At 41.8% G+C, this 22,772-nt stretch overlaps 1 protein-coding gene across 1 annotated transcript in view; it reads right to left on the bottom strand.

Moving 5' to 3' along the window:
• Positions 1-22,772, bottom strand: part of RABGAP1 (RAB GTPase activating protein 1) — a 63,445-nt gene that overhangs the window by 37,269 nt on the left and 3,404 nt on the right. Inside the window, exons 2-13 of the mRNA XM_066201362.1 lie at positions 19,531-19,732; positions 14,162-14,396; positions 13,542-13,746; positions 12,771-12,945; positions 12,343-12,500; positions 11,911-12,021; positions 11,188-11,254; positions 10,138-10,240; positions 8,807-8,976; positions 6,052-6,226; positions 5,342-5,435; positions 1,039-1,189 (exon numbers count right to left, since the gene is read on the bottom strand). Of these exons, the coding sequence (XP_066057459.1) occupies positions 1,039-1,189; positions 5,342-5,435; positions 6,052-6,226; positions 8,807-8,976; positions 10,138-10,240; positions 11,188-11,254; positions 11,911-12,021; positions 12,343-12,500; positions 12,771-12,945; positions 13,542-13,746; positions 14,162-14,396; positions 19,531-19,680 (1,794 nt within the window). The 5' untranslated portion in view covers positions 19,681-19,732. The remainder of the gene's footprint in view (positions 1-1,038; positions 1,190-5,341; positions 5,436-6,051; positions 6,227-8,806; positions 8,977-10,137; positions 10,241-11,187; positions 11,255-11,910; positions 12,022-12,342; positions 12,501-12,770; positions 12,946-13,541; positions 13,747-14,161; positions 14,397-19,530; positions 19,733-22,772) is intronic.

Below are 22,772 nucleotides of genomic sequence, written 5' to 3'. Positions count from 1 at the left end.
GAGCACTCAACCTCCACATTACTTATATGATTTATTCGCCATAAAGTCCAACTTACAGCTCTACAATGCATAAGGCAGTATTAAGGAATTTGGATCAAGTTTCTTCTATGTTCACCAAGTATATGAAAATACTTATGGCAGAACATTTTTAGTTGATCTAACATGATTCATTCACATCATGTAGGATCCTTCCTGCATGACTTCAGCAGAAACTGAGTTTAATTTCAGAAGCCCTCCTGCCCTCGGAATAAGGTCTTTAATCGCTCCTTGTGAATCTGTGCCATCAGAATATAGATATACAAAGTCTGATTCACTTGTTTTGCTTTTTAACTGGTGAATAATTAATTTCTGTTGTATTACTACTAAAGCTGCATCATTAATAATTTCTAATACAGTCCTTCTAGACTTGCATGCTTGATGAAAGCAATAAAATCCAATGTAGCTATACAGATAATGGTCAAATCCAAATTAACACATCAGTTTTCTGGATAAGAAAGTGACATTTCATTTGGTGACCCATTTCTTCCTTGAACTTGGAGAACCACTGAGTGATGTCTGTACGTACAATTCTCACATCCTTTTCCTACCTTACTGAGGTCAGCAATCAAGATGAGAAGTCACAAAACTGCTGTCTAATGCAAAAACATCCACATTGCTCTGTTTTCTTTCTACCCAGAAAGGCTGCAATTTCTACTACGTTGGATTTTTAGCATAAACACTGAGACAACACAACAAAATTCAGCTTCCATTCCGAAAAGCCAAAACAGCAAAGAAAATGAATTTGTCCATTACGAAAGCAATTAATAGGATACTTATTTTTTACAAACTCAGAACTCGGCTGAGTGAAACAGGACTATAAAAAGAAAGCAGCGTAATGCCACCAGCAGCTCTCTGTCAGGCATTTTGCTGGAGGATTGAATCACAGTCACTCCTTGATACATTCAGGTATGGCCCTCAGGCAAGAGTACACTTGGAGCCACTGCATTCCCATTCTTTCAGAAACGGGGTGGGAAAAAGAGCTGAAAAAAGGCGCGGTACCTTAGTGATGAGGATCCTGTACTTCTCCACGAGGTGGTCGTTGTTGTGACACCCTGCCAGCAGCTGCCACACCTCGCCCCGCAGCGCCTCGGGGACGCCGCTCCGCACCAGCGCCGACAGCGTCTTGGGCCGCACGCTCAGGTTCAGGTGCCTGCGGAGGGGAGGGCTCAGTTACTGCCCCGAACTGCCGCCAGCACCGGGGAGCATCGCGCACACACACACACAAACACACACAGAGACACACAGAGACACACACACAAACACACACACACACACACACACACACACAGAGACACACACAAACACACAGACACACACAAACACACACAAACACACACAAACACACACAAACACACACACACACACACACACACACACACAGAGACACACACAAACACACACAGAGACACACACACAGAGAGACACACACACAAAGAGACACACACACAAAGAGACACACACACAAAGAGACACACACACAGAGACACACACACAGAGACACACACACACACACACAGAGAAACACACACGCACAGAGACACACACACACAGAAACACACACACACACACACACACACAGAGACACACACACACAGAGACACACACACACACAAAGAGACACACACACACACAGAGACACACACACAGAGACACACACACAGAGACACACACACAGAGACACACACACAGAGACACACACACACAGAGACACACACACACAGAGACACACACACAGAGACACACACACACAGAGACACACACACACACAGAGACACACACACACACACACAGAGACACACACACACACAGAGACACACACACACAGAGACACACACACACAGAGACACACACACACACACAAACACACACACACAAACACACACACACAAACACACACACACAAACACACACACACAAACACACACACACAAACACACACACAAACACACACACAAACACACACAAACACACACAAACACACACAAACACACACAAACACACACAAACACACACAAACACACACAAACACACACAAACACACACAAACACACACACAAACACACACACAAACACACACAAACACACACACAAACACACACAAACACACACAAACACACACAAACACACACAAACACACACAAACACACACAAACACACACAAACACACACAAACACACACAAACACACACAAACACACACAAACACACACACACAAACACACACACACAAACACACACACACAAACACACACACAAACACACACACAAACACACACACAAACACACACACAAACACACACACAAACACACACACAAACACACACACAAACACACACACAAACACAAGCGCCGGCCACTCCCCGGCTCGGGGAGAAATCCGAGTTAGGGAAAAGGAATAACATTTGGAGAACTACTTCCCAAACTAATTTCTTGATTCCCATTAAATTTTATATATGTATATGTGTGTATATATATATGTATATATATATGGGGGGTTTATATATATAGATATATATTATATATATGCGTGTTATATATGTGTGTTATATATATGTGTGTTATATATATGTGTGTTATATATATGTGTGTTATATATGTATCATATATACTATATAACATATACATTATATATAACATATATATATATAACACATATAACACACATATAACACACATAATTTATACATGACATATATGTGTTTTTATACATATATACACACACACACACATATTTATAAAACATTCAACAAACCGAAGCGCTCCATTAAATATTAAAGGACAGAGGTCACATTGGGTAAATTCCAAGTTCAAACTACCCCAAAAGGAGCAGTTTGCAGAAGGCTACACTGCTCGGCTGCTCAGAGCCCAGCAGGAGGTGACCGTCTCAGGGAGGGAGGGTCAGAGGTCTGAAAATCACCTCTCATGGTTATCTAACTGCATCCCTGCATTGGAGCAGCCTCCGCTGCACCAGCCAGCCCCAACTGAACGGCTCCTTCCAGCGAGACCACTGACAGCTCATAAATTACAGCACTGCAAGCTGTAAAAACTAAACCTACATGTCATTTATGCACTTACAGCACGTTAAGCTCAGCAGCTCATTTGTGGCTTATATATAAAAATCCCCGAAAGACGTACGCCTTAAATCATAGAAATGATAATTTTCCTGCAGTTACTGAAAAACAAACTTCTGGATAAAATGATCAAGAGAACTGACAGACAAAGCCAGGCAGAAAAATGAACTTGTGTCACATCAATTGCATTATGTTCTTGATAAACTGGCATTTATTAATGTTTGTAACAGTCTAACAGATACGTGGATGATAATTTTACACAGACTGGTACTCCCTATTGCCTTTCTCAAGTCTACGGTGTTCTGACACAATAATCTAGAGAATTACAAGAGAAACATTTAAATCAGTATTTACTGCACAGAACCCAGGACCATCACGTCCTCCTTCACTGTGCTTTCTCTAAAAGAAATCAACTAAAATAAAAACAATATTTATATAGTGGCTACATTTATATCCATATATAGTCACACCTATAGCCATATTTATAGAGCATTTATTATGCTTTTATAATATGCAAGTATTTTTATATAAAATACTTCCTATACACAAAATACTCAATGTTTTTGTGAAGACCTATAAAACTGCTTTGCCTTAATCTCAGATCAGAGGGAGTACAACAGTAGTTCCAATGAACACAGTCATGAAGGCTGTAGACTAAAGGCTACACACTACTGGATTCTTGCAAACTATTTCTGAAATGAGAAAATTGTGTGACTCAGCAGTTATGAAACATCAGCCAAATATTCTTTGGTATCACAAAATACCAAATATTTAATTACTATACAAATCTAATTACACAATTCTAAAAAACTAGCATGGAACTACCTGAAGTCTGATTTTTAGGATTTTTCAATCCTCTTATGTTAAAAGCTAGAGGATCATTGCTTCCAAATACACGTTTTTAGTTAAGAAGGAAAGCCCTTTAACACATATTCAAGTTGTTGCCAGCATTAGCACAGAAGCATTTCATATCCTCTTAGAGCTGCCAAAACATTTCCAATGGGAGTCAGGTGGCTTAATTATCTCTGAGCCCTTGGAAGAGTTACAAAAAAATTCAACTTGAAAGAAACTTTCTCACAGCAGCAGATGCAGAAAGCTCATCTGGGAAAGATGTTTCTCCCAGTCTAGGAGAGGGAAAAGGGATCATGTATCATTTTACCACAGCCTTCCCCTCTTACAAATGTGTCCACTTAGTGCAAAATCAAACTGGAAGGAAAACTACTCATTCAAATAAACAATAACTGCAGAAAATACTCAACAGTTATAATCTTAATTTAAAGAGATTCCCGTCTAAGTGGTCACATAAATACTTTTTCTCATTTAAGCTGCATAACTGACTCCAACCTCTGCTCTCCTACTCCTTAGATCCAATACCCCCCTCAACCTTTGACTCGCTGTACAGCCCTCGCCCTGCTCTCGTTGACTTCAGGAAGCAAAAGGCCACAATTATAGCCAGAGTCATAATAAACCCTATTTGAGCTCAATCTCATGCTGCCCATCATCCCCCTTTGTGGGGAAAAAATAAAACCAAACAAAACCCCTGAATTTCACAACAATCAGCATCGACTCTGGAACTGCTCAGGCTACTTCAAGACGAATAAAAAAATCCCTCATTAGAGGAGGGTTGTGTTGCATTAGCAATTGGACTGTCAAGAAGTACTCTTCTTGTACACTGACATTTTCCAGGGAAAAAACAGCAGAGCTCTTGTACTTCCTGCTTGGCAGGCTCTGGAGCCTTCCTTTAGATAAGGGAGGAAAAACATCTTCTCTATCCAAGTCCAAATCTCCCATTTCTTAAGCTACAGTCACTAAGATGTGACAGCTGCAGGAAAAATTGGCTGTGAACCCAGTCAGAATTACAAAGAGGAATGGAAGTGATCTGTGCAAAACAGACAAAGCAAGAGCTGCATTTTCTTTACACTACACAAAATCCCAAGGAACCTGAAAATAGGTAGAATAGTCATTTTAAAACAGAACCAACTAAAGGCACAGCATAAGTGAGTTTCTATACCTTAAGCATGCAATCAAAAATTAAAGTATTTAGAAGACCTTCTAAAGGAATCAGAAAACATCAAGCCAGAGAAAAAGGGGTGTTGTGGGGATGGATGGAGAACTAAATCTAAACTAATCTTATATCAAATGGCCTCTGGAAATAAAAACTCCAAGCAGAAGGAACAAAGAGAATGAGAGTATTCAGAATTGTAATTTTCAGAATGTGATCTTGCCACTTACCACTTGGACAGCAGCTCTCCCCACGTTTCAAGAATTTTTTCTGCACACTCTTTGGAAACATCTCCAGAACCACTCAAGAGTGGTTCATCATTGTCTGCCAAGAGAACAGAAGGGACACTTCAGCCAAGGCCACACGGAAGGCCAGCAGGAAAAGTAGAAAAGCAGAAACCCAATTTATCTCCACTTCAGCTCAGAGCCATAAGACCACATGTTTCTATACTCAGAAGTAGTCATGGTTTGCTTTAAAAGAATTTTTTAAAAGCAGAAGTTCTTGAAAATGCATTAAGTTTCAAGCTGGGCAGGTCCTGGTAGTTTCATCTCTCACAGATGCCTGACTCTGCACTAAAACACTGCCTACTGACACTTCCAAATAACACCAATTTGCCTTTCTGCTCTCAAACCAGTTCACAGCTGCTCGGGGAGGGGCAGAAGCTACATGACAATCCCCAGTTTTTAGGAGCCCTTTTTCACATTGTCCCAAATACACCACACAGGAGGCCTGGGCTGAGGAAAGCAGGGACACTGAAGTGCCAGACGAGGGAGAGGCCGACCAGGAATGCCAGGACACTGGGTATTGAATCTTGCAGTATTCCAGCAAGGAATTCTGTCAATCAGGCAGATTCTGACTGGAAAGGACCCTACATCTTTTATAACCATGTTATTCACCACCTGCCCTTCCTCAAAGTTCACAATGCACAGGAGCTTCTTACCTTCCTCTTCATCATCCTCAGGAGGAGATGGGATCATGGAGCCCTGTGACCCCGACTGGGGCAGGCGGAGAGAGGGGCTGGCTGTGGTTTTCCTTCTCTCCCTCTCTGACTCACTTTCCAGGCACACAACCTCATACAACGTGTCCGAGTTGTTCTTCCTGTCCTTTTGCTTGATCTAGGAAACAAGATTTTACTGAGGAAGCTACACAAATGCCAGATCACTTCTTAAGGCTCTGCCTTCTCTTTCTGGACTAGCAGAGCTGAGGAACAACTTCTATCCCATTCTTCATAGCTGGAACACACCTAATGCCAGGTGCAGGCTGTCAGTGCTTCTGCTGCCATGAAATGGGCTGGGAGTGTGCTGCACCCAAAGGCACAAAGTGCCTGCCACAGGCAGAAGTGTCACCTGGATCTGCCACCCACGGGCAGCTCATCTTTCCAACCATAAATGAACTGGACACAAATGCACTGATTTTTAAAGCTATAAATGCACCTGTGGTCTAAGAGATGAAGGTTCCTCAACACGCAGCAACTTGGCCTTTATTTAAACAGTGGCAGAAAATTGAAAGCAAAACCTTTAAAATTATGTCAAATTATTCTTCAAAGAGAGTTTATAAAATGAGTCAAAATGGAAAAGGTTTCTGGGAATACTGACGGTGGCAAAAGTAGTCTTAAAAAAATTCTTCATATTTATTTGAACAAGATGAGATGAGCTTTAAGGTCCCTTCCAAACCAAACCAGTCTGGGATTCCATGATTTTCCCACAGTAATGGGCTTTGGCAAAGCTTCCAACTCTGTGTATACATGGCTGCAGGAACACAAATTGCTGAGCCTACTGTGTGGCCCTGCTCCTCCGTAATTTCCAATGCTTTGGTACCTTCCTTTCCTTTAAAGAAGGATTTTTCTTTGTGAAGCTGTTCTAAAATTCTAGTACATTATAAGGACTTCGAGTTCTTTTTCCTAAATGAATCAAAATAGAGAGCAGAAAAGAGAAGGTGAAGAGAAGAGGGAAATAAGATTTATAATTATACTCCACACTAAGCTCCCAGTGCTCAATTTTATTCTTTGGAGCATTAAAAATGAAGAGAAATGCATCAAAACCAAAACTGACTAAATCACTAAATGTAATCAGAGCACATAAAATCCCTCTGCTTTCACTATTTCCGAATAAAGGAACACTGCCAAAGTAAGATAAGCCAATTCTACTCAGCTGTAATTTTAATAGGCTAATCATGACTCCACAGAAACAGGTTTCCCTTCCAGCCTTATCAGGCAGTACATTCTATATTTGTTGCTTCCACTAGGAGTTTTGATAATCTTCCATTAGTAAACACTGGAAGTTGGATAACCCAACAGTGTCTGTGGAAAAAGAGAATTGGCCAAGATAAGTCAGAATGTCTGTGAATTTGGTGAGACAAAAGCTCCAGAATTAGCTCAGCAAGATAAGCTTCCTTTAAACTGCCAAACAGAAAAGGCACCTTTTGGAGGCTGTAGAATATTTATAGCCCAACAGCCTCTACTGTTCAATATCTCCATGTTCCACCTCAAAAATATTCCATATAAAAAGGCTGAGCTCATCTACGAAGAATTTTTCCACCTTGTATTTTGAAGGAAAGGCTGTGGGGTTTTTAACATAGAAAAAGAATCCTTGGTGAACTTCATCTTTGTTACTACCCAGATGCCATTCTTTGTTAGCACTTAAAGGCAAGAGTAAAAAGACTGAAGAAAAGCTTCTTGCTTAACTGAAAAGCTCTTTAAATAAGAACACTTATCAAGAAATCAGGACTCCAACACTGCTTGCTTTCTGGGCTGCAGCCAGAATCACTAAGCCTAGAGAGAGCACGTACATCCACATTGTTATTTGCTTTTATACACTTCCAGTTCTTTAAAAAGGACTTTCATTTCAGAACAATAACTTCTAGAGCAGAAGAACAGCAGCTACTTCAAGTACATGATCTCTTTAGTGACTTGGACCTTCAACTTAGCAGCCTTATTTTGAGACTAAGTTATTGCCTTGTACTGTTATTAGGAATATTCTGGACAGAAATAATGCTTCCATTATTAGTAGATGGGTAAAAAAGTAAGTTGGAAAAAACAGTAAAATTTTTTAACAAGTTCTAGGGATTTTTGGTGGTTGCTTGGATTTTTTTCCCCCAGGGCAAACTTGGGGTATGTGTGAAATCTCTGTTTCCAACCATGCAGAAGGGGAAAACAAGACTTCGGCAAAAAATAATTTCCTTTGGAATTTCACGTGGATGTTTGCTCACCTAAAAAAAACTTTAAAAGAAATGTTCCGTTTGCATGACAAAATAAGTTTAGAGATATATCAGATACTATGTCACCAGGATTACGGTAAAGACTTTTTTATTTCTCCTTAACCCCTAATTTTACAGCATTACCCCTCTATACCCTTAAGGCAGCAAGTCTCAGCATAGCCTCAGTTTGCAGATAAATCCTCTGCTCCTTTTCTTGCTGCGGTTTGGCTGGAAAATCCACAATCCTCTCTGCAACTTCGCAGACTCATCAAAGCTATCAAAAAAGCTATTTCAGGCTCTTTATGGAACTGCAGATAGCCAGCAACAATCAGCACAATAAAGGGTAGCTTTCCTAAAAGTGAAGCCCATTTATTTTACCTCTTCGATGCAGGAGGAAAATGTTGCATTATGAACACTATATTAGTAAAGGTTTTGGCCATCACAGGGAGAAACAGCGTATTAATTGTCAATTTTATTTCTTTAATTTTTTAAAGCATTACCTGCTTCAATTTTAAGAAAAAATTTTCAGTCGAGCTCCGTTTGCTGAAGGGCCAGAAGAGCCTCTCATTAGGCGAGCAAACTCTGACTTTAGTCTCCAGAATGAATCGAACTGGCTCCTGCACCTCAGTTATCACCAAATCCACAGCAGTGGTCATGAACAACACTTTATCTAGAGAGAGGAAATGAAGCCACAATATGAAAAAAAATAGTTCAAATAAAATATTCCATAACCCCTTTCCCAGTAACATGGCAGAACAAAGGGAACTCTCCTTTTCAGAACCGATTTTCCCCCTAATTTAACATCTCAAAACCCTCTAAGTTTCAAAATAGGGAAACTGGATCACTGTCTACTATCCACTAGAGAGTAAGGAAACTGCAGCCTTCAAGGCAAGAAAATGATCCTGTTCATGAGAATAAAAAATCTGCTTTTTCAAATCCCACTGAAATGTATCCAAAGCCTTCATGAAACACTATAGAGGATCTCTGCACTTAATTGCACAGTGCAGATCTCTTGCCACCAAGCCTAATTACACTTCAATTCTTTTTGGGTTTAGAAGTTACTTAAGTGTTTAATACCATGATATTAAAGGCATTTAAGACCATCTCAGCTGCGACATTCCAAAAATTGACTACACACTCCAAAGCTCCAACAGGAGGCAACGGGGCTCAGTGACCTATGAGATCTCTCTGGCAGGGAATGATAAATTGTGTCCTTCAGGCAGGATGGCATCCACTCCAGCACCAGATTGTGCCCAGCAGCTGACTTTTATGACTTTGCCCAGTCAATTCCCATTAACTTCCCAACCTTTGGCACACAGCAGCGACAAGAGATTGAAAACACGGTAATTCAGCTGATATCTTAAAAGAAGTAATGACAGTCTCTTTCAGGACTCAAGAGAGCAGTGCAATATCAGCTGCTTTTGGATGACAGTTGGGACAGTGGTTTATTTTCATTTTCACAGGTATAGCAATCTTTATGTTTAATCAAAAACTTAGGTTTGGAAAAATCTGAACTGACCACAAGATACTGAGCAAAGCAAGTGCCTGCAGAAGTCATTTAGTGCAATTCTCAATGGGATTCTTAAAAAGCTTCAGTGGTGCACAGAGCACCTGCAGAGCCTCCTACTAGGACACAGCTCCTACAGCATATTACTGAACACAGTTTGCTTTTATTTGTCTTTTTTAAATTTTTATATGGCATTTAGCACCCTACTTTCTGAGAATATACCCCATCCTGTGAAAGTCTTTTGTGGGATTCTTCTGAAGAGAAAAGAGAATTGATCCAATGCCCGCTTTGGAAGTAATTTCCCTGCCTAGGGAGCGTTCATACCTTTTGGTGTTTCTTCATTTACAAACTGGAAATGTGGAGACTTTTGATTCCAGCTCCCAGTGATCACGTATGATTTCCCATCAGAACTTTTACCCATGGACTCCTGGAAACAAGAGAAGTTTATGTATTTTTTTACATATTAAAGAAGTTTCTACATTATGTAGCGCCAGCACCATGAAAGAGCGACTGCAACGGCAAGGAAAGGGCAAGTCCCTGAGATAGAGCCTGTAGCAGAGATCGCCTCTGAAGGAAATAACAGAGTTCCCCTGCAATCTTTGGTGTCCATGCTGATAACACACAAAGGCCAATTAATATTAATTATTCTATTAGCACCCGGCATGCCCAGTAGTTTTGGAGGTGGCCATTTGACAGCAATTTCAGCTCACAGAGGTGTAGATGAGAATACAACATATGTTATTCAGTCATTAAGAACCAAACCAGTATTTTATCTAATGTTCAGCTTGTCTGTCTTCCTAACAAGCGTATTTTCTGGGCAATCTAAAGCCTGCTAGAAAGCAAAACTCTTCATGTAGTATTAAACCTTTTTGAGTACTCACTATGTACTGCATAAACACTAGCAAATTAGTTGTCACTTCACACTTGTAAAGTCAAGTGATCTCTATCATTACTTTACAGAGAAAAGTGAGTCATAAGAACAAAGCACCCACTAGTTCTCAGTGTTACATTTGAAGCCTCTCAGACCTCAATTCTCACACTGATAACTATGCTGTAAAACTTTCCATGTCCTGAGCACAGTATTTTAATATGCAGCATGTCTAAAAATAAGGCTCCGTGTTTCTTATTTCAGGGCCCTGAATGAGAACAGCCATGACTGTAAAACTGGGCAAGTCCCTTGACCAAGCACCAGGTCACGTTCTAACTGAGCAGCAGAGGCAGTGATTCAACCCAGCTGCCCAGAGCCTCACCCCAACAGTGGAACCTCCAGCACCAATTCCCCTCAACAGCTGCAGAAGTGCTCTCTGTCCATCCTGAGATCATGCACAACCATAACCAAAATTCCTCCTGAATTTTGTTAGGAAAGATCCTTACCAAATCCAAAAGGTGCATGTCGCCACTCCGGACGTCTTTCCCACGGCTAAGGAGAAGGCCAAAACATCTGCAAAGCCAGGCAAGAAAAAAAAAATTTAACTGCAAAAATTAGACACGCTCATAAACAAACCATTAACATTTCTTATCTAAGTATTTGATGTCAGACATCACAAACAGCCCATGAATCCACTGACAAACATCAACAAATCTTGACCTTGGAAAGCAGCATCAAGCATGTCCAGCAAAACAACATCAAGCCAACACCGAAAATGTCGAGCAAGATTTCAGAAGCATATTTACAACGTGGCTTTACCCTGTTTACAGCAGCCTGGAAATTGTTCCACTGCCTTTGTTTTAAAGAACAGTGTAATAAAGTCACTGCTAACAAGGGTTCCTTATACACTTGGCCTGAAGTTTTTCTGCCCTTCCTTAGGTGACTTTTTTTTGGATTTTTACACATTTGCACAGAATTTACCCTTCAGTAGATACAAGGATCACATGAAACACAAGGACCTTTTTTATTACTCCATTTGGCCTTTTCACAAGGACTGCTGGCCCACACAGGTACGTCCCACTTCACCCTCTGGTTTACCACACTCAAGAGAAGTGTGGCACTAAATCCCACAAATGGAGCATCCACAGAGTAATTCCTAACCTGCTCCCTCAGAGGCAAAATACTAACATTAAACAGATAAGGAAGCTTTTAAAATCTGATGACATTACCTTTCAATAGCAAGTTCTTTATTCGTCGTCTGTTGCACATAAATCACTATCTTCTTATCAATCCCCTGGCGGAGTTTGAAGCATTGCCTGTCCTTGTCTTTGGGAACTGCACTGTTATTCATCAGGAAAGGAAAAAACAAATCTCAGGGGATCGTTTATCTGCATTCCTTGCATAGACCAAACCCAGCATCAGACACTGGTGCAGCACCAAAGCACTCACTGCAGGTAGCACCAATGTTCAGTTCAACAACCAAGATTCCTTACTTCAGAGGGCTGTCACTGTATTATTTCCCAAAAATACTTATGTCTGGGATTCATTTAAACTAGAAAAGGAAACTTTCAAAAAGGGAATTAGAGACCACCTCAGCCTCACACTCCCCGCTCACTCACTTTCCAACAGAACCATACGCCGCACAAAAGAAGAACCCGTACCTGAAATAACCTTTCCCATCATCTTCTTTGATCTCCAGGGACACGGAGAAGGTGAAGATGTCGCTGTCCGGGGTCGGGGGGGTGGCAGTGGCCGAGAGCGGGGTCTGTTTGGCAGAGCGCCGGAAGGCAGTGGCAAAGCTGTACAGGATTCGGCTCACCTGCGGCCAGAGCGCACAAACGCCAGCTGAAACCCACCTGCATTCTCACTAACTCACAACTAATTGCACGAAAATAATGCAGGTTGAGCATCTAATTAACCGTTTTTCTACGCTTCTTAGGATAAAGGGTAAACTGTGCATTATCCCACAACTAACGTTTGTTAATGGATGAATTACAGTACTTCTGAAGTGCCTGAAAAACTTCACTTAAATTTCAGTATTAACATTTACACGTACATAATCACCATTCGACAAAAAGCTTGCACTTACAGCCTCTTGGATTTCACATCGGAAGACATGAATCCTGAAGAGTTCTGCATTGTAGTGGCTTTCAGTGAAAGCAAAGCAATCACTTTCAGGGGTCCCATCGTGCCCTCGTACACAGAAAAGGATTTTATAGATTGGATAATTTGCTATTTCTGTGTTTGTCTGAGGATCTAAAAGTCTGTTAAAATAGAGAGAGGGGAAAAAAAAAAGCAAGCTTGCACCTTTAGAAGAATTATTTCAGGCAGACATAACTTGCAAGCTTTAACAATTTCATGCCTCCTAGAGAAAGTACACCACAAAAGCTAGCTCCTGACTGTCATTTACTGCAAAGCATGACCACAATAATGATATTTAACTTGAACAGCACAAAAAAGCACAAAGCCATAGATGTTTCCACCAATACTTCCCCCATGGTTTTCAGGGATTAGTCTTCAGAAAGTTACACTAATATTTGGCAGTGATCAGACCCACTGCTGTTAAACCTCATGCATCAGACATTTTGGATATTTTCTAGCTCTACAAACTACTTCCAGGCTATTTCCAAAGTATTCATCACTAACCAATCTCCCTATGGCTTTGGGGACAGCTTGGATCACCACAGTACCTCTTGGTAGAGTGTTTGGTAAACAAACTCCAAGGATCATTTTCCCAGATCTCCATAAAACCCCCTTCTCCCACTGAAGAAAATCCAAGTTGCGCAAGCCTCCTGCCAGTTAAACCATCAGCTTGTTTGGTTCCCAAAGCAGCTAAGAGGAAGGCCCAGCCCCAGAGTACCTGACAGTCCCCTCAGAGACGTTGGGCACGGACAGGGTGACATCCAGGGAGATCTGGCACTGGCCACGCAGGATGGACATCATGCGCAGGGCCTCCACCTCGCTGCGCGGGGCGTTCACCGAGGCGCAGCCCAGGTACGTCAGCTTGCTGAACACCACGCTGTCCTCGTCTGTCACCGGCGTGAACGGGCTCAAATCCTCACAGTCTAGGGCACCACACCAGGGGCAACGTGAGAAACAAGGCAAGGCACCCACAAGGGGAGTGTGTGACACTGACTCCCCACTGAACAGAAGACAAAAGAGGCTAAGAACAGAAAAAGCGCTGTAGGAAAGCCCTGTACTTATATTTTATACAGCCAGGCAAGTAAGCTTAATATTTGTGCACACATGTCAGGGCTGATATAGCAGCCTGGTGTGTTTTCAGAAGACAGGACAGTTCAGCAGGTATTAACCCTTGCATTACATACGTAACCTGGAATTTACTGCACTAAGTGATTATAATGTGTGACATAGGGAAAGGCTAGTGGCCACACCCGTACCTAAATTCTCTTCACTTTCCCCACATAAAAACAAGTTCATAAGATATGACCAGGCATTCCCCCCCTCCTTTTCTTTTCTAACCTCCTTGGGATGGTTTCACTGGCAAGCTCATTTCTGGTTTCTGGAGTCCTGCCACCGACACTGGATTAATGGTAGAGGATGCTGACGCTTCAAGGACAACAGGTTCTTCCCCATCTCCATCAGTTCTGACTTCTTCTCCATGATCCCGGTCGCTGGACTGATCTTCCATGGGTGGATCCATCAGCACGTCTTCGAGCTCCCGCTGCAGCTGCTGTTCGCTTCCATTCCCCACAATCTGAGAGCCACACAGTTGGGACACAAAAAAGAAGAAAAGACTGTTCAAACAACAAAAAACCACCCCTCAGGCACAGGGTCATTCACACGGCTTTTTATTTACCAGCCAAAGCAGCAGTCAACACATTTAACCCAGTTACAAGCATAAACACAAACTGCAGGGTGCAAGTGCTCACCAGCATGGATTATATCCTCCCTGGTCTAACAAATCTACAAGCTCAAAGCAGGAATTTTCTAGCACCATAAAAAGCAAGGAGATTACTTTCAAACTAGTCTTTAATCACCAACTACAAAGCATACCTTTGACAGAGAACCTTACAGATGCCCACAATATGGGCTATATCAATTCTCAGATTAGTACCAGAAAGGGACGAATATAATTAAATATGTTACATGGTTCATGGGCAAGACAGCAAGGTTTCACAGGAAGAGAAGCATCTGGAAGAAGATTATGCCATCATGCTGAGGAGAGGTAACAGCATTGCTTTGTTTCCTAACGCTCAGCTGCAGCCTGACTTTGAGCTCACTGAAGTCAACATGAAAGCATGAAGCCACCTCAACAGTGTGAAATAAGTTCTAAAGTGGAAAGGGAATGAAGGCATTCATTTCAGGAAACTCTCAGATACTGCTACTAAGCAAACTCTTTGTGCATTACTCTGCAATTAATAGGGATGTGACCGAGTTTACAGAGCATTTACCAGATGCCACCAGCAAAAGGTACTTGATTCTAACACTTCAGCTGCTGCTGGTTATTCCTGCTGACACCATTACTCAACCCTAGGAGCACTGCCATATTCTTACCTCTGTAAATTCACTGATTTAAGATGCTACACGCCAGCTAATAAAATCCAAATTGTGCGGCTACCCCAAAACGCAATAAGCTAGTGACTGTTTTGCTACAGAATCTAAACAACAACAAGAAGAGACATTTATGCTCTTGGAATGGAGGTAAAAAGAATGCCACTTTTCGTACAGATTAAAATACACTCCTGTGCTGTGATCAGGAGCAGGACAGGGGAACTGCCTTACTCTGCTGTACACCCACAGAGGGAGGCATCTGTAACCTTATGTCACAGAAATCCACACATTCCCATTTTTCTCCCAACAATTTTGGTATTAATCTGCCTGATTCATTGTGGAAAAATCTTGCACAAGCATGGGGTCATCAAAGGCAGAAGGCTTTCAAGCATCAAGTTTATTATTCAGGTCTTCGCAGGCATTCATCAGAAAGATGATGATGATGATGGAAGATGCACCATGTTCCTTTACTGTATGGAGTTTATATGTTTTGTAACGAAATAGAATTAAGTAATTACAGTGTCCTGTCAGCCCCTTTAAAGGCTATATATTAAAAACCTAGAGTAACTTCTAATTTACAGAACCTGTTCTCCATGAAACCTGAAGTTTTAAAATTCATTCTGGTAAAAAACTGCATCTGATACAACTTTCCTCATAGTCAGCAGACTGACTTGGAAAAGGAAGGTAAAAAATTCACATCCTGTGAGAACTACATGTTGTAATGGGACCAATATAAAATGCACATGAAAAAGGTTCTATTCTATCAAGATTAAAATCCAAAAAACTGAATGGTGATCTACTCTTTGGTAAAATCATTGGTATGAATAACATATGTTACATCTATAAATTATGATCTTGAAAATAAAATTTCCCAAAAACAGTAGTGACAGGTAAAACACAAATTCAAGCTGTTCACATAAAACAGGCATGTAAAAATAAAAAAACCCCATCTCATAGATATTCTAAAACATCATCATCAAAACCCCATTTCAAAAGCAATTTAAAGTTATTTCTTCTCAGCCCAGACTACCCTCAAAAAAGAATTTTAAAAGGCACAATAACCACACTTCTGGAGTAGAGGAGCCCTGCTGTTCTCATAGCCCCAAAAATCAAGTGCAACAAACCAGCTGCCTGCAAACCCAGGCCTAAAACACAAACCAAGGGTAATTTCACGTCAACCAAAGTTTCTTAAACAACCCTATGGATTCCCCACATCATGGGAACAGGGCACATGAAGGTGTAAACATGCCTGAAACCCTACTGCAGCCCCAAAACCAGAGCCAGCCTGCCGGCACGGGGCAAAACCAAGGGCAGAAGGGAACAATAAACAGGTGCACCTGATAAACGCTTGAGGCTGAGCAAAGAAACCATTACCCTAATCACGGCTTTCTCCATTTCTCACAAAACTCAAAACTGATTTTACTTAACCGTGAACTGGGAGGTAGCAAACTTCCTTTAGCACACCAGGGGATTTATCAGAACTGTGATTTATTCCCCTCTCCTGACGCACGTGCTGCCGGCCTCTGCTGGGAGAGGTCTCGCTGTGCCGGGGAGTTCAGAACTGCTGCTCCACACTCTGCTCCAGGAGCAAAGCTTTCCTAAATCCAGCCTGGTGCCACTGCCAGTGGGCACGAGCGGACACAGGAACAATAATGGAAAGCAGAGACAGCTGGCAAACTGTGTTTCAGGAAAATATTCACTGACAACCCCTTTTTCAACTGCACCAAGGATTTCAGCACTGACAAAAAGCAAGAACATATTTATGAATTACGATCAACTGAAGAAAAATATGGTTCCTAATTATATCCAAAAGAAGTATTCCTCTGTCTGGACTTGAGGAAGAAAAGAAGTGCCAAACAAAAACTTACATTAACTCAGTCCACAGTAGTATTACTTAGAACTACACCATTATCAGCAAATTTGAAACGAGAGCCTTAGGCCCGATGTACAAATATCAGAGCCTGTCACTTTCAGCAAACACAAACCTGAGCTGCCAGCACCATCCTCAGACTGTGTTCATTAGCAAATGAAACACCCTCAAACTGCTTTTCTAAAGAAACAGAACACCAGCGAGACACCTGTCCAAACAAAAACCTGAACTCAGTTTTTGCTTTTCTTAGAGGGCACATGGAAGAAAATGGGGTTCGACACATACAAATTAACTTAGTTATAAAGTACCAAAGCAATTGCCTCTGCCTGAAAAAACCTCTCATTTGTTCCTATGAAATACGTAACCTCAGCTCTCACGATGTACTGTTAACATTAATTTTTCATGCACTACTGAAACACTTTCAGATACCACGGTGACAACACTCTTAACACACCTCTGACAACCTCCACTTCACTGGCAACTGACCGGCTACTTACAAGCTGAGGGAAAAAAATGCCAAGAACAAAGCCATAGGCTATGACAGAATGTCTCTTTTCTTGTAGAACAATACCAATACACCCAAATTTTTGTCCCTAAGAACAGCTAAAAAGTGCTCCCATTTCCTCTGCTAAGTTTTCTCCTCCTTAAGCAGAAGGAAGGAGGTTAACAGGAAGGTCCCTCTATGGGAGAATTTAGACTGCACACTGAGTGCTTTTTTAAGGTAGAAAATTCCCATTAATCACTCAGATTGCAGCCAATAACCAACAGCACATGCCCTCCACGCTGGAATACTGAAAAGCCCAAGGTGAATCACTTTGTTCAAGGCCTGTGCTCAGTCCTGGCACCAAATTCATAAAGAAGCTTAAGACCTGCAAAGCTCTGTGGCATTCAGTGCCAAATCAGAGAACAGCACATCTTACAACTGATGATCAGGAGGCAGCAGAGCTCGTGCTCTTCCTTCCTCGTCAAGAAAAACAGCACACCTGTAGGCAGCATTTCATAAACCACGTTGGAAGCAAACAGTGATACAAACAGCTCCCACGTGGAGCAAGAAGTGTTGCAGACTGTGACATTTCATGCTTCCAAACTTTCGCTGGGGATAACAGGACAGAACGGAGGATCTGGCTGACAGTGTCTGTCTCCTGGGATCCTCAGGAGCTGATTACAGACACTGCCACAGAAGCATCCTCAAGGTAAGCACCACTATGAGACTACTCTGAATTCCTAAGTATTGATGCCGATACTGATCTTGATGCTCGCTGGTATTTGCAGCATTGAGAAAGACGAGCACGAGGCTACAGCCTTTCAGCAGATTTCACAGATCACCAGGCTCCGTGCTCAAGAAATGTTCACCTTTTTTAGACTATTCTGTGATGCAAGGCGACATCTTCTGCAACAACCATAAAACCTAAGTGAACTTCTTTGCCAGATTAAGCAAAAGATCAGTCTTGAGACTCTTAACTGACAGAATTTATTTGAAGTCTTGCATAAAGGAAAAGGGCCACTGTAACAGCGTGTCTTGCCCAGGACTCAAAGGAACACAAGAAAAACAAACAAAGCAGTTGGGAGGTAAAAGCAGGATGAGCAAAAGCATCAAGAAATGTTCAATAAAGTCTCTATAACGACTACTTCAAAGGAAAAGAGGAACACCCAGTCCAACAAGGCAGAACACAGGATTTCTTATCATCTTTAAAGACATAGATGCAGCTGTAGACAGACATCAGTTTCTTCCAATGGCAGAATATCTCCTTCCATCTCCCACAAAGAACACAATAACTCGACTCACTCTAGGGAAGATCCAGTTTTCAACACACTAAAGTGATGGAATTTGGAGTGATTACCTTACTTGTGACACTTTTCTTAGAAACTGCTGAAATACAACTTGGGATGAACGTTGCTTTAAGTAGCAAAAAGAAAAAAAAAAAGTAGAGGGTGACAAGGGTCTCTTTTCAGAACAGCACTTTTACAAGCAAGAAGATGTCAGTGCCCTTCCAGCTGTCACAAGCCTTTCACACAGAGCTCGTGTTCTCTGATTCATGCCAAGTTGTTAGTTATAACTACTCTTCTACGTTTCTTAAAGAGAACATTTCACATTGGGGAAAACTTCAAGGTATCTTTGAATTAACAGATACGGTCAAATCCACGTATGCTAATATTGCTTTCCACCTGAAAGCTGTGATAAAATCACAGTTCCACGTCCTTGACAATCAGTCTGCTTCATCCTAAGCACTTCAGGAAGGGTTCTGCAAAGTGGGAAAAAACCCACAGCTCGTGATGGAGAGAACTCTTACTCAAAACCTAATTACCACCTCCGACATCAGCAGTGAAGAAACTACTGACAAAACTGGTTCTTGAATAAGTTCTCCCTTCCGTCAAGTTTTCCACAATAAAGAAGTCCCTCTTTAAGCTATCTGTGGTTAGTTTGGTTTAGAAGAACAGGGAACAAACTCAGGTTATCGGTTCTTACCTTCAGTCCTGTTTTTTCATCATCACTACCATTATTTGTAGATGGTGTTTCATCCCCTTGCCTGGAAACCAAGACAAAATCTTCACTGTTAAGAGTGGATACCGAGTCTGAAGAGACACTGATTTTTCCAACAGAAGCCTTGTCATCCATGACTTAAAAAGGAAGTTCGATTCATGAATGAGATTAAATATGTTATAAACTCCTGAAAAACAAAAATCATAAAAATACTTATATAAAACTTCATGCTACAATGCTCAAACGTTTCTTTTCAGAAACCTGCTGACTAATTATAAAAACTAACTCATCCGACAGCACAACCAAGCTCCAACTCCTCTCTCAGCGCACACTCAAAGTCCTGCCTTCATTTGGCCAAGCAGCACACGCTATTACAGCACTGGTTTCCACAGCTCACAAAAGGGAAGTTAATAAAACTCTGCAGTATTTCATGGTTATGTCAGTCACCACTTTCTGCACATCACACAAAACAGGGCCCTGGAACATACACTCCACTTGCTGACAATTAAGGCCAGCACAGTAAAGTCCATTGACTTCCTTCAGTTAATACCTGCCTTCACCTATGTTCACGCAAAAATGACTTTTATCTATCAGAGCTCACTGTATGCTGCAGTCACATTCTTTTCCCCCAAACAAGAGTTTGACCTAACTCTTGATATTTCGCTCTGAAACCTTGGGACACAGAGCATTTTATGAATCTATGCTGAATCTTCTGTACTATAAGGAGCAACAAAAGCAAAGACTTCCAAGAAGCAGGAAGAACAGTGTAGGCTGGATCAGTACTGAGAAGCAGAGCCAACAGAGGATTTTAAAAAGCTGGAACTGGCACTGAGAGGCATTTGAAGAAAGGAACAAAAGGTGAAGTTCAGCTGCACACCTTGAACTCTACAGCACAGATTCCCAGAATTCATGGCTCAAAACAGACTGCCGTGATAAAAATGGGTGATTAAATTTCCCAGAAATCCAAATATACCCTTATCTCAAAGGCTCGGGTCTTTACAAACTCCCAAGCACAACCAAACTCAAACGCTTTTTCAGCCTCCAGTTCTGCCTTCCAACCTGGAAGCACCATCCCAACCTGGTTTCCAACAGTGCAGCCAAACAACGGAGACCTGGCACAGCCACAGCACAGCTCACAGCATTCTGCTGAACCAGGAACAATACACCAGAAATAGTAAAGCCTGCTTTTGTTCCTGTCAATGCCCTCCCCACAGCCACCAATACAACATGAAGTCTGCCAGGAGGACAACTTCTAACCAATTACCAATGCAGTCACTTCATGGTCCTGGAACATGTTTCAGAGAACAACTGAAGGAGAGCGTAAGAGGAAGAAAGGATGAGGTTTGCTCATGAATGACAACATGCCTGTGGTTATTCGATTTCATTTCCAAAATCACGTGTGATACTTAAATATCCCTTTCAAAACCATTTTAAGATCCACTGACTTTCAGTGGGAATTACTGGAAAATGTAGGCATTTTGAGAAGTTCAGCACACTGTATGTGTCTATCTGGTATTACACACATGTGTCTTAAAGGTAGGGCAGAGTTCTTACTTTTAAAGATGCTTTTGTTTGAAGTATCCATATTAAAACATTTCTGTAGAAGTTCTGTATTGCACCCTCTATATAACACACAGATCTCTGAAAACACCTAAGTCAAAGATCTTGAAACACAGACTAAAAATAAGCATCAAACACTAAATACCCCTTTGGCTCTACTGCTTTCATTCAAACAGAGCAAACTCATCTCCCACACTGACAGCAGGAGTAGAGGAGCAGGCTTTGATCACAAGCAGCTGTAAAGATCATCCAGGCAAGGATCAATTTAGCACTTTATTTTGGTAGAGTGTATATGTCTTGAAGTGCTAATTTCTCCTCTTTCCCAAGTGTTTCAATCCGACACCTTTCCCCAGCATACCCTTCAGTTCAGTAACAAGCTCCCCGTGCTTTTCCACGCCCCGTGTCTGGCGTAGTGCGGTGTAAACAAACCCCACGCTGGTCCTGGGGCACGGCCAGCCCAGCCTAACCCCGCAGCAGTGTCACAACACGGGATTGCGACACCAGCACGTCCCAATCAGCCCAATTTGCCAGTCTAACAGTGAGCAGAAGCCTCATGAAATTACACAAGACAGGAGAGTGCAGGGACAGTGGAGCAGGCAACTGAGAAAAGCTTTTGATCTAGCAGCAAGGAAAGCTCAGATACCCAACCGTGCTGGGATCAGCCACAGAGGTTCGTTGGATTAATGCTCAAACACTGAGGTGCAAAAGTAGTCTTCAAATATTAAAATATTGCCTGAAGTTAAACAAAATTTCTATATCCTCGCACTTTGCTTTGCGTGGATTTAATTTCCTCCATTCCTTGCTATCACTTTGTTCCATGTAAGTTACCACATGGATCATTTTACCTGAATCAGAAAGCTCACAGTGGCAGAATCACCACCAGAAAGCCTCCAAGCCCATTAAAATATGGGCCAGCCTAAAAGGGCACACATCAAAGACCAGCAGAGCAATTACACGTGGCTAAGGACTGCTCTGGAATCAAACCCCAAGAACAAAGAGCAGCAGTGACAGTGCTCTTCAGCAACACCCGCAACTGGTTCTCAGACCCAAAGCTTCCTGCTCTCACAGCTTAGGACCAAAGACCTCAGCCAAGCACAGAGCTCAAGTTTTGATGTTCCTCAGAAAGCCAGTGTCTCACCCCTTACAGGGAAAGAGGCTTTGGTTTGTTTCAGCATAAATAAATCACGAGCTTTTGAATTCAGCACAGTTTAGCTCCTGACACAAAACTACAACACAATAATACAGTGTTTGCCTGAAGGTGTCTTTACACCTCCACGGGAGACACAGAGTCTGGGTAAAATACAAAGAGGCAAACTTCTACCAACCTCCTTCCTTGCTCATCTGTGTAATTAAATGGGTGTTCTGGCCCCTCCTCACACAACAAACTGCTGGAGAAAGTCGCAAAATGAGAAAGTCAACACGGCTGGCTCTTGGGTCACCGATTTCAATTTTACTTAAAATTCTGGTTCTCCATGACATTCCCCTTCACTGCTGTTACACCTTACTCTCTACTCAAGATAATGTGCAGAGGAACAGCAGAGACCCCATTCACCATGCTAGAATCTTAAACAACTGGAAAGCAAACCTACCAAAAGTTCAGATTAGTTACACACACTCATAGAACATTTCTTTTACTTTCCCTCTCTTTCTCAAATATTTGACACCTG

Source organism: Chamaea fasciata, unplaced genomic scaffold (genome assembly GCF_029207755.1).
Source record: "Chamaea fasciata isolate MVZ Bird 193981 ecotype frontalis unplaced genomic scaffold, bChaFas1.0.hap1 SCAF_20, whole genome shotgun sequence".
NCBI classification, from domain to species: Eukaryota; Metazoa; Chordata; class Aves; order Passeriformes; family Sylviidae; genus Chamaea; species Chamaea fasciata.
Note: the sequence above shows the minus strand (reverse complement) of the source record. Positions and strands in the feature narration are given on the sequence as shown.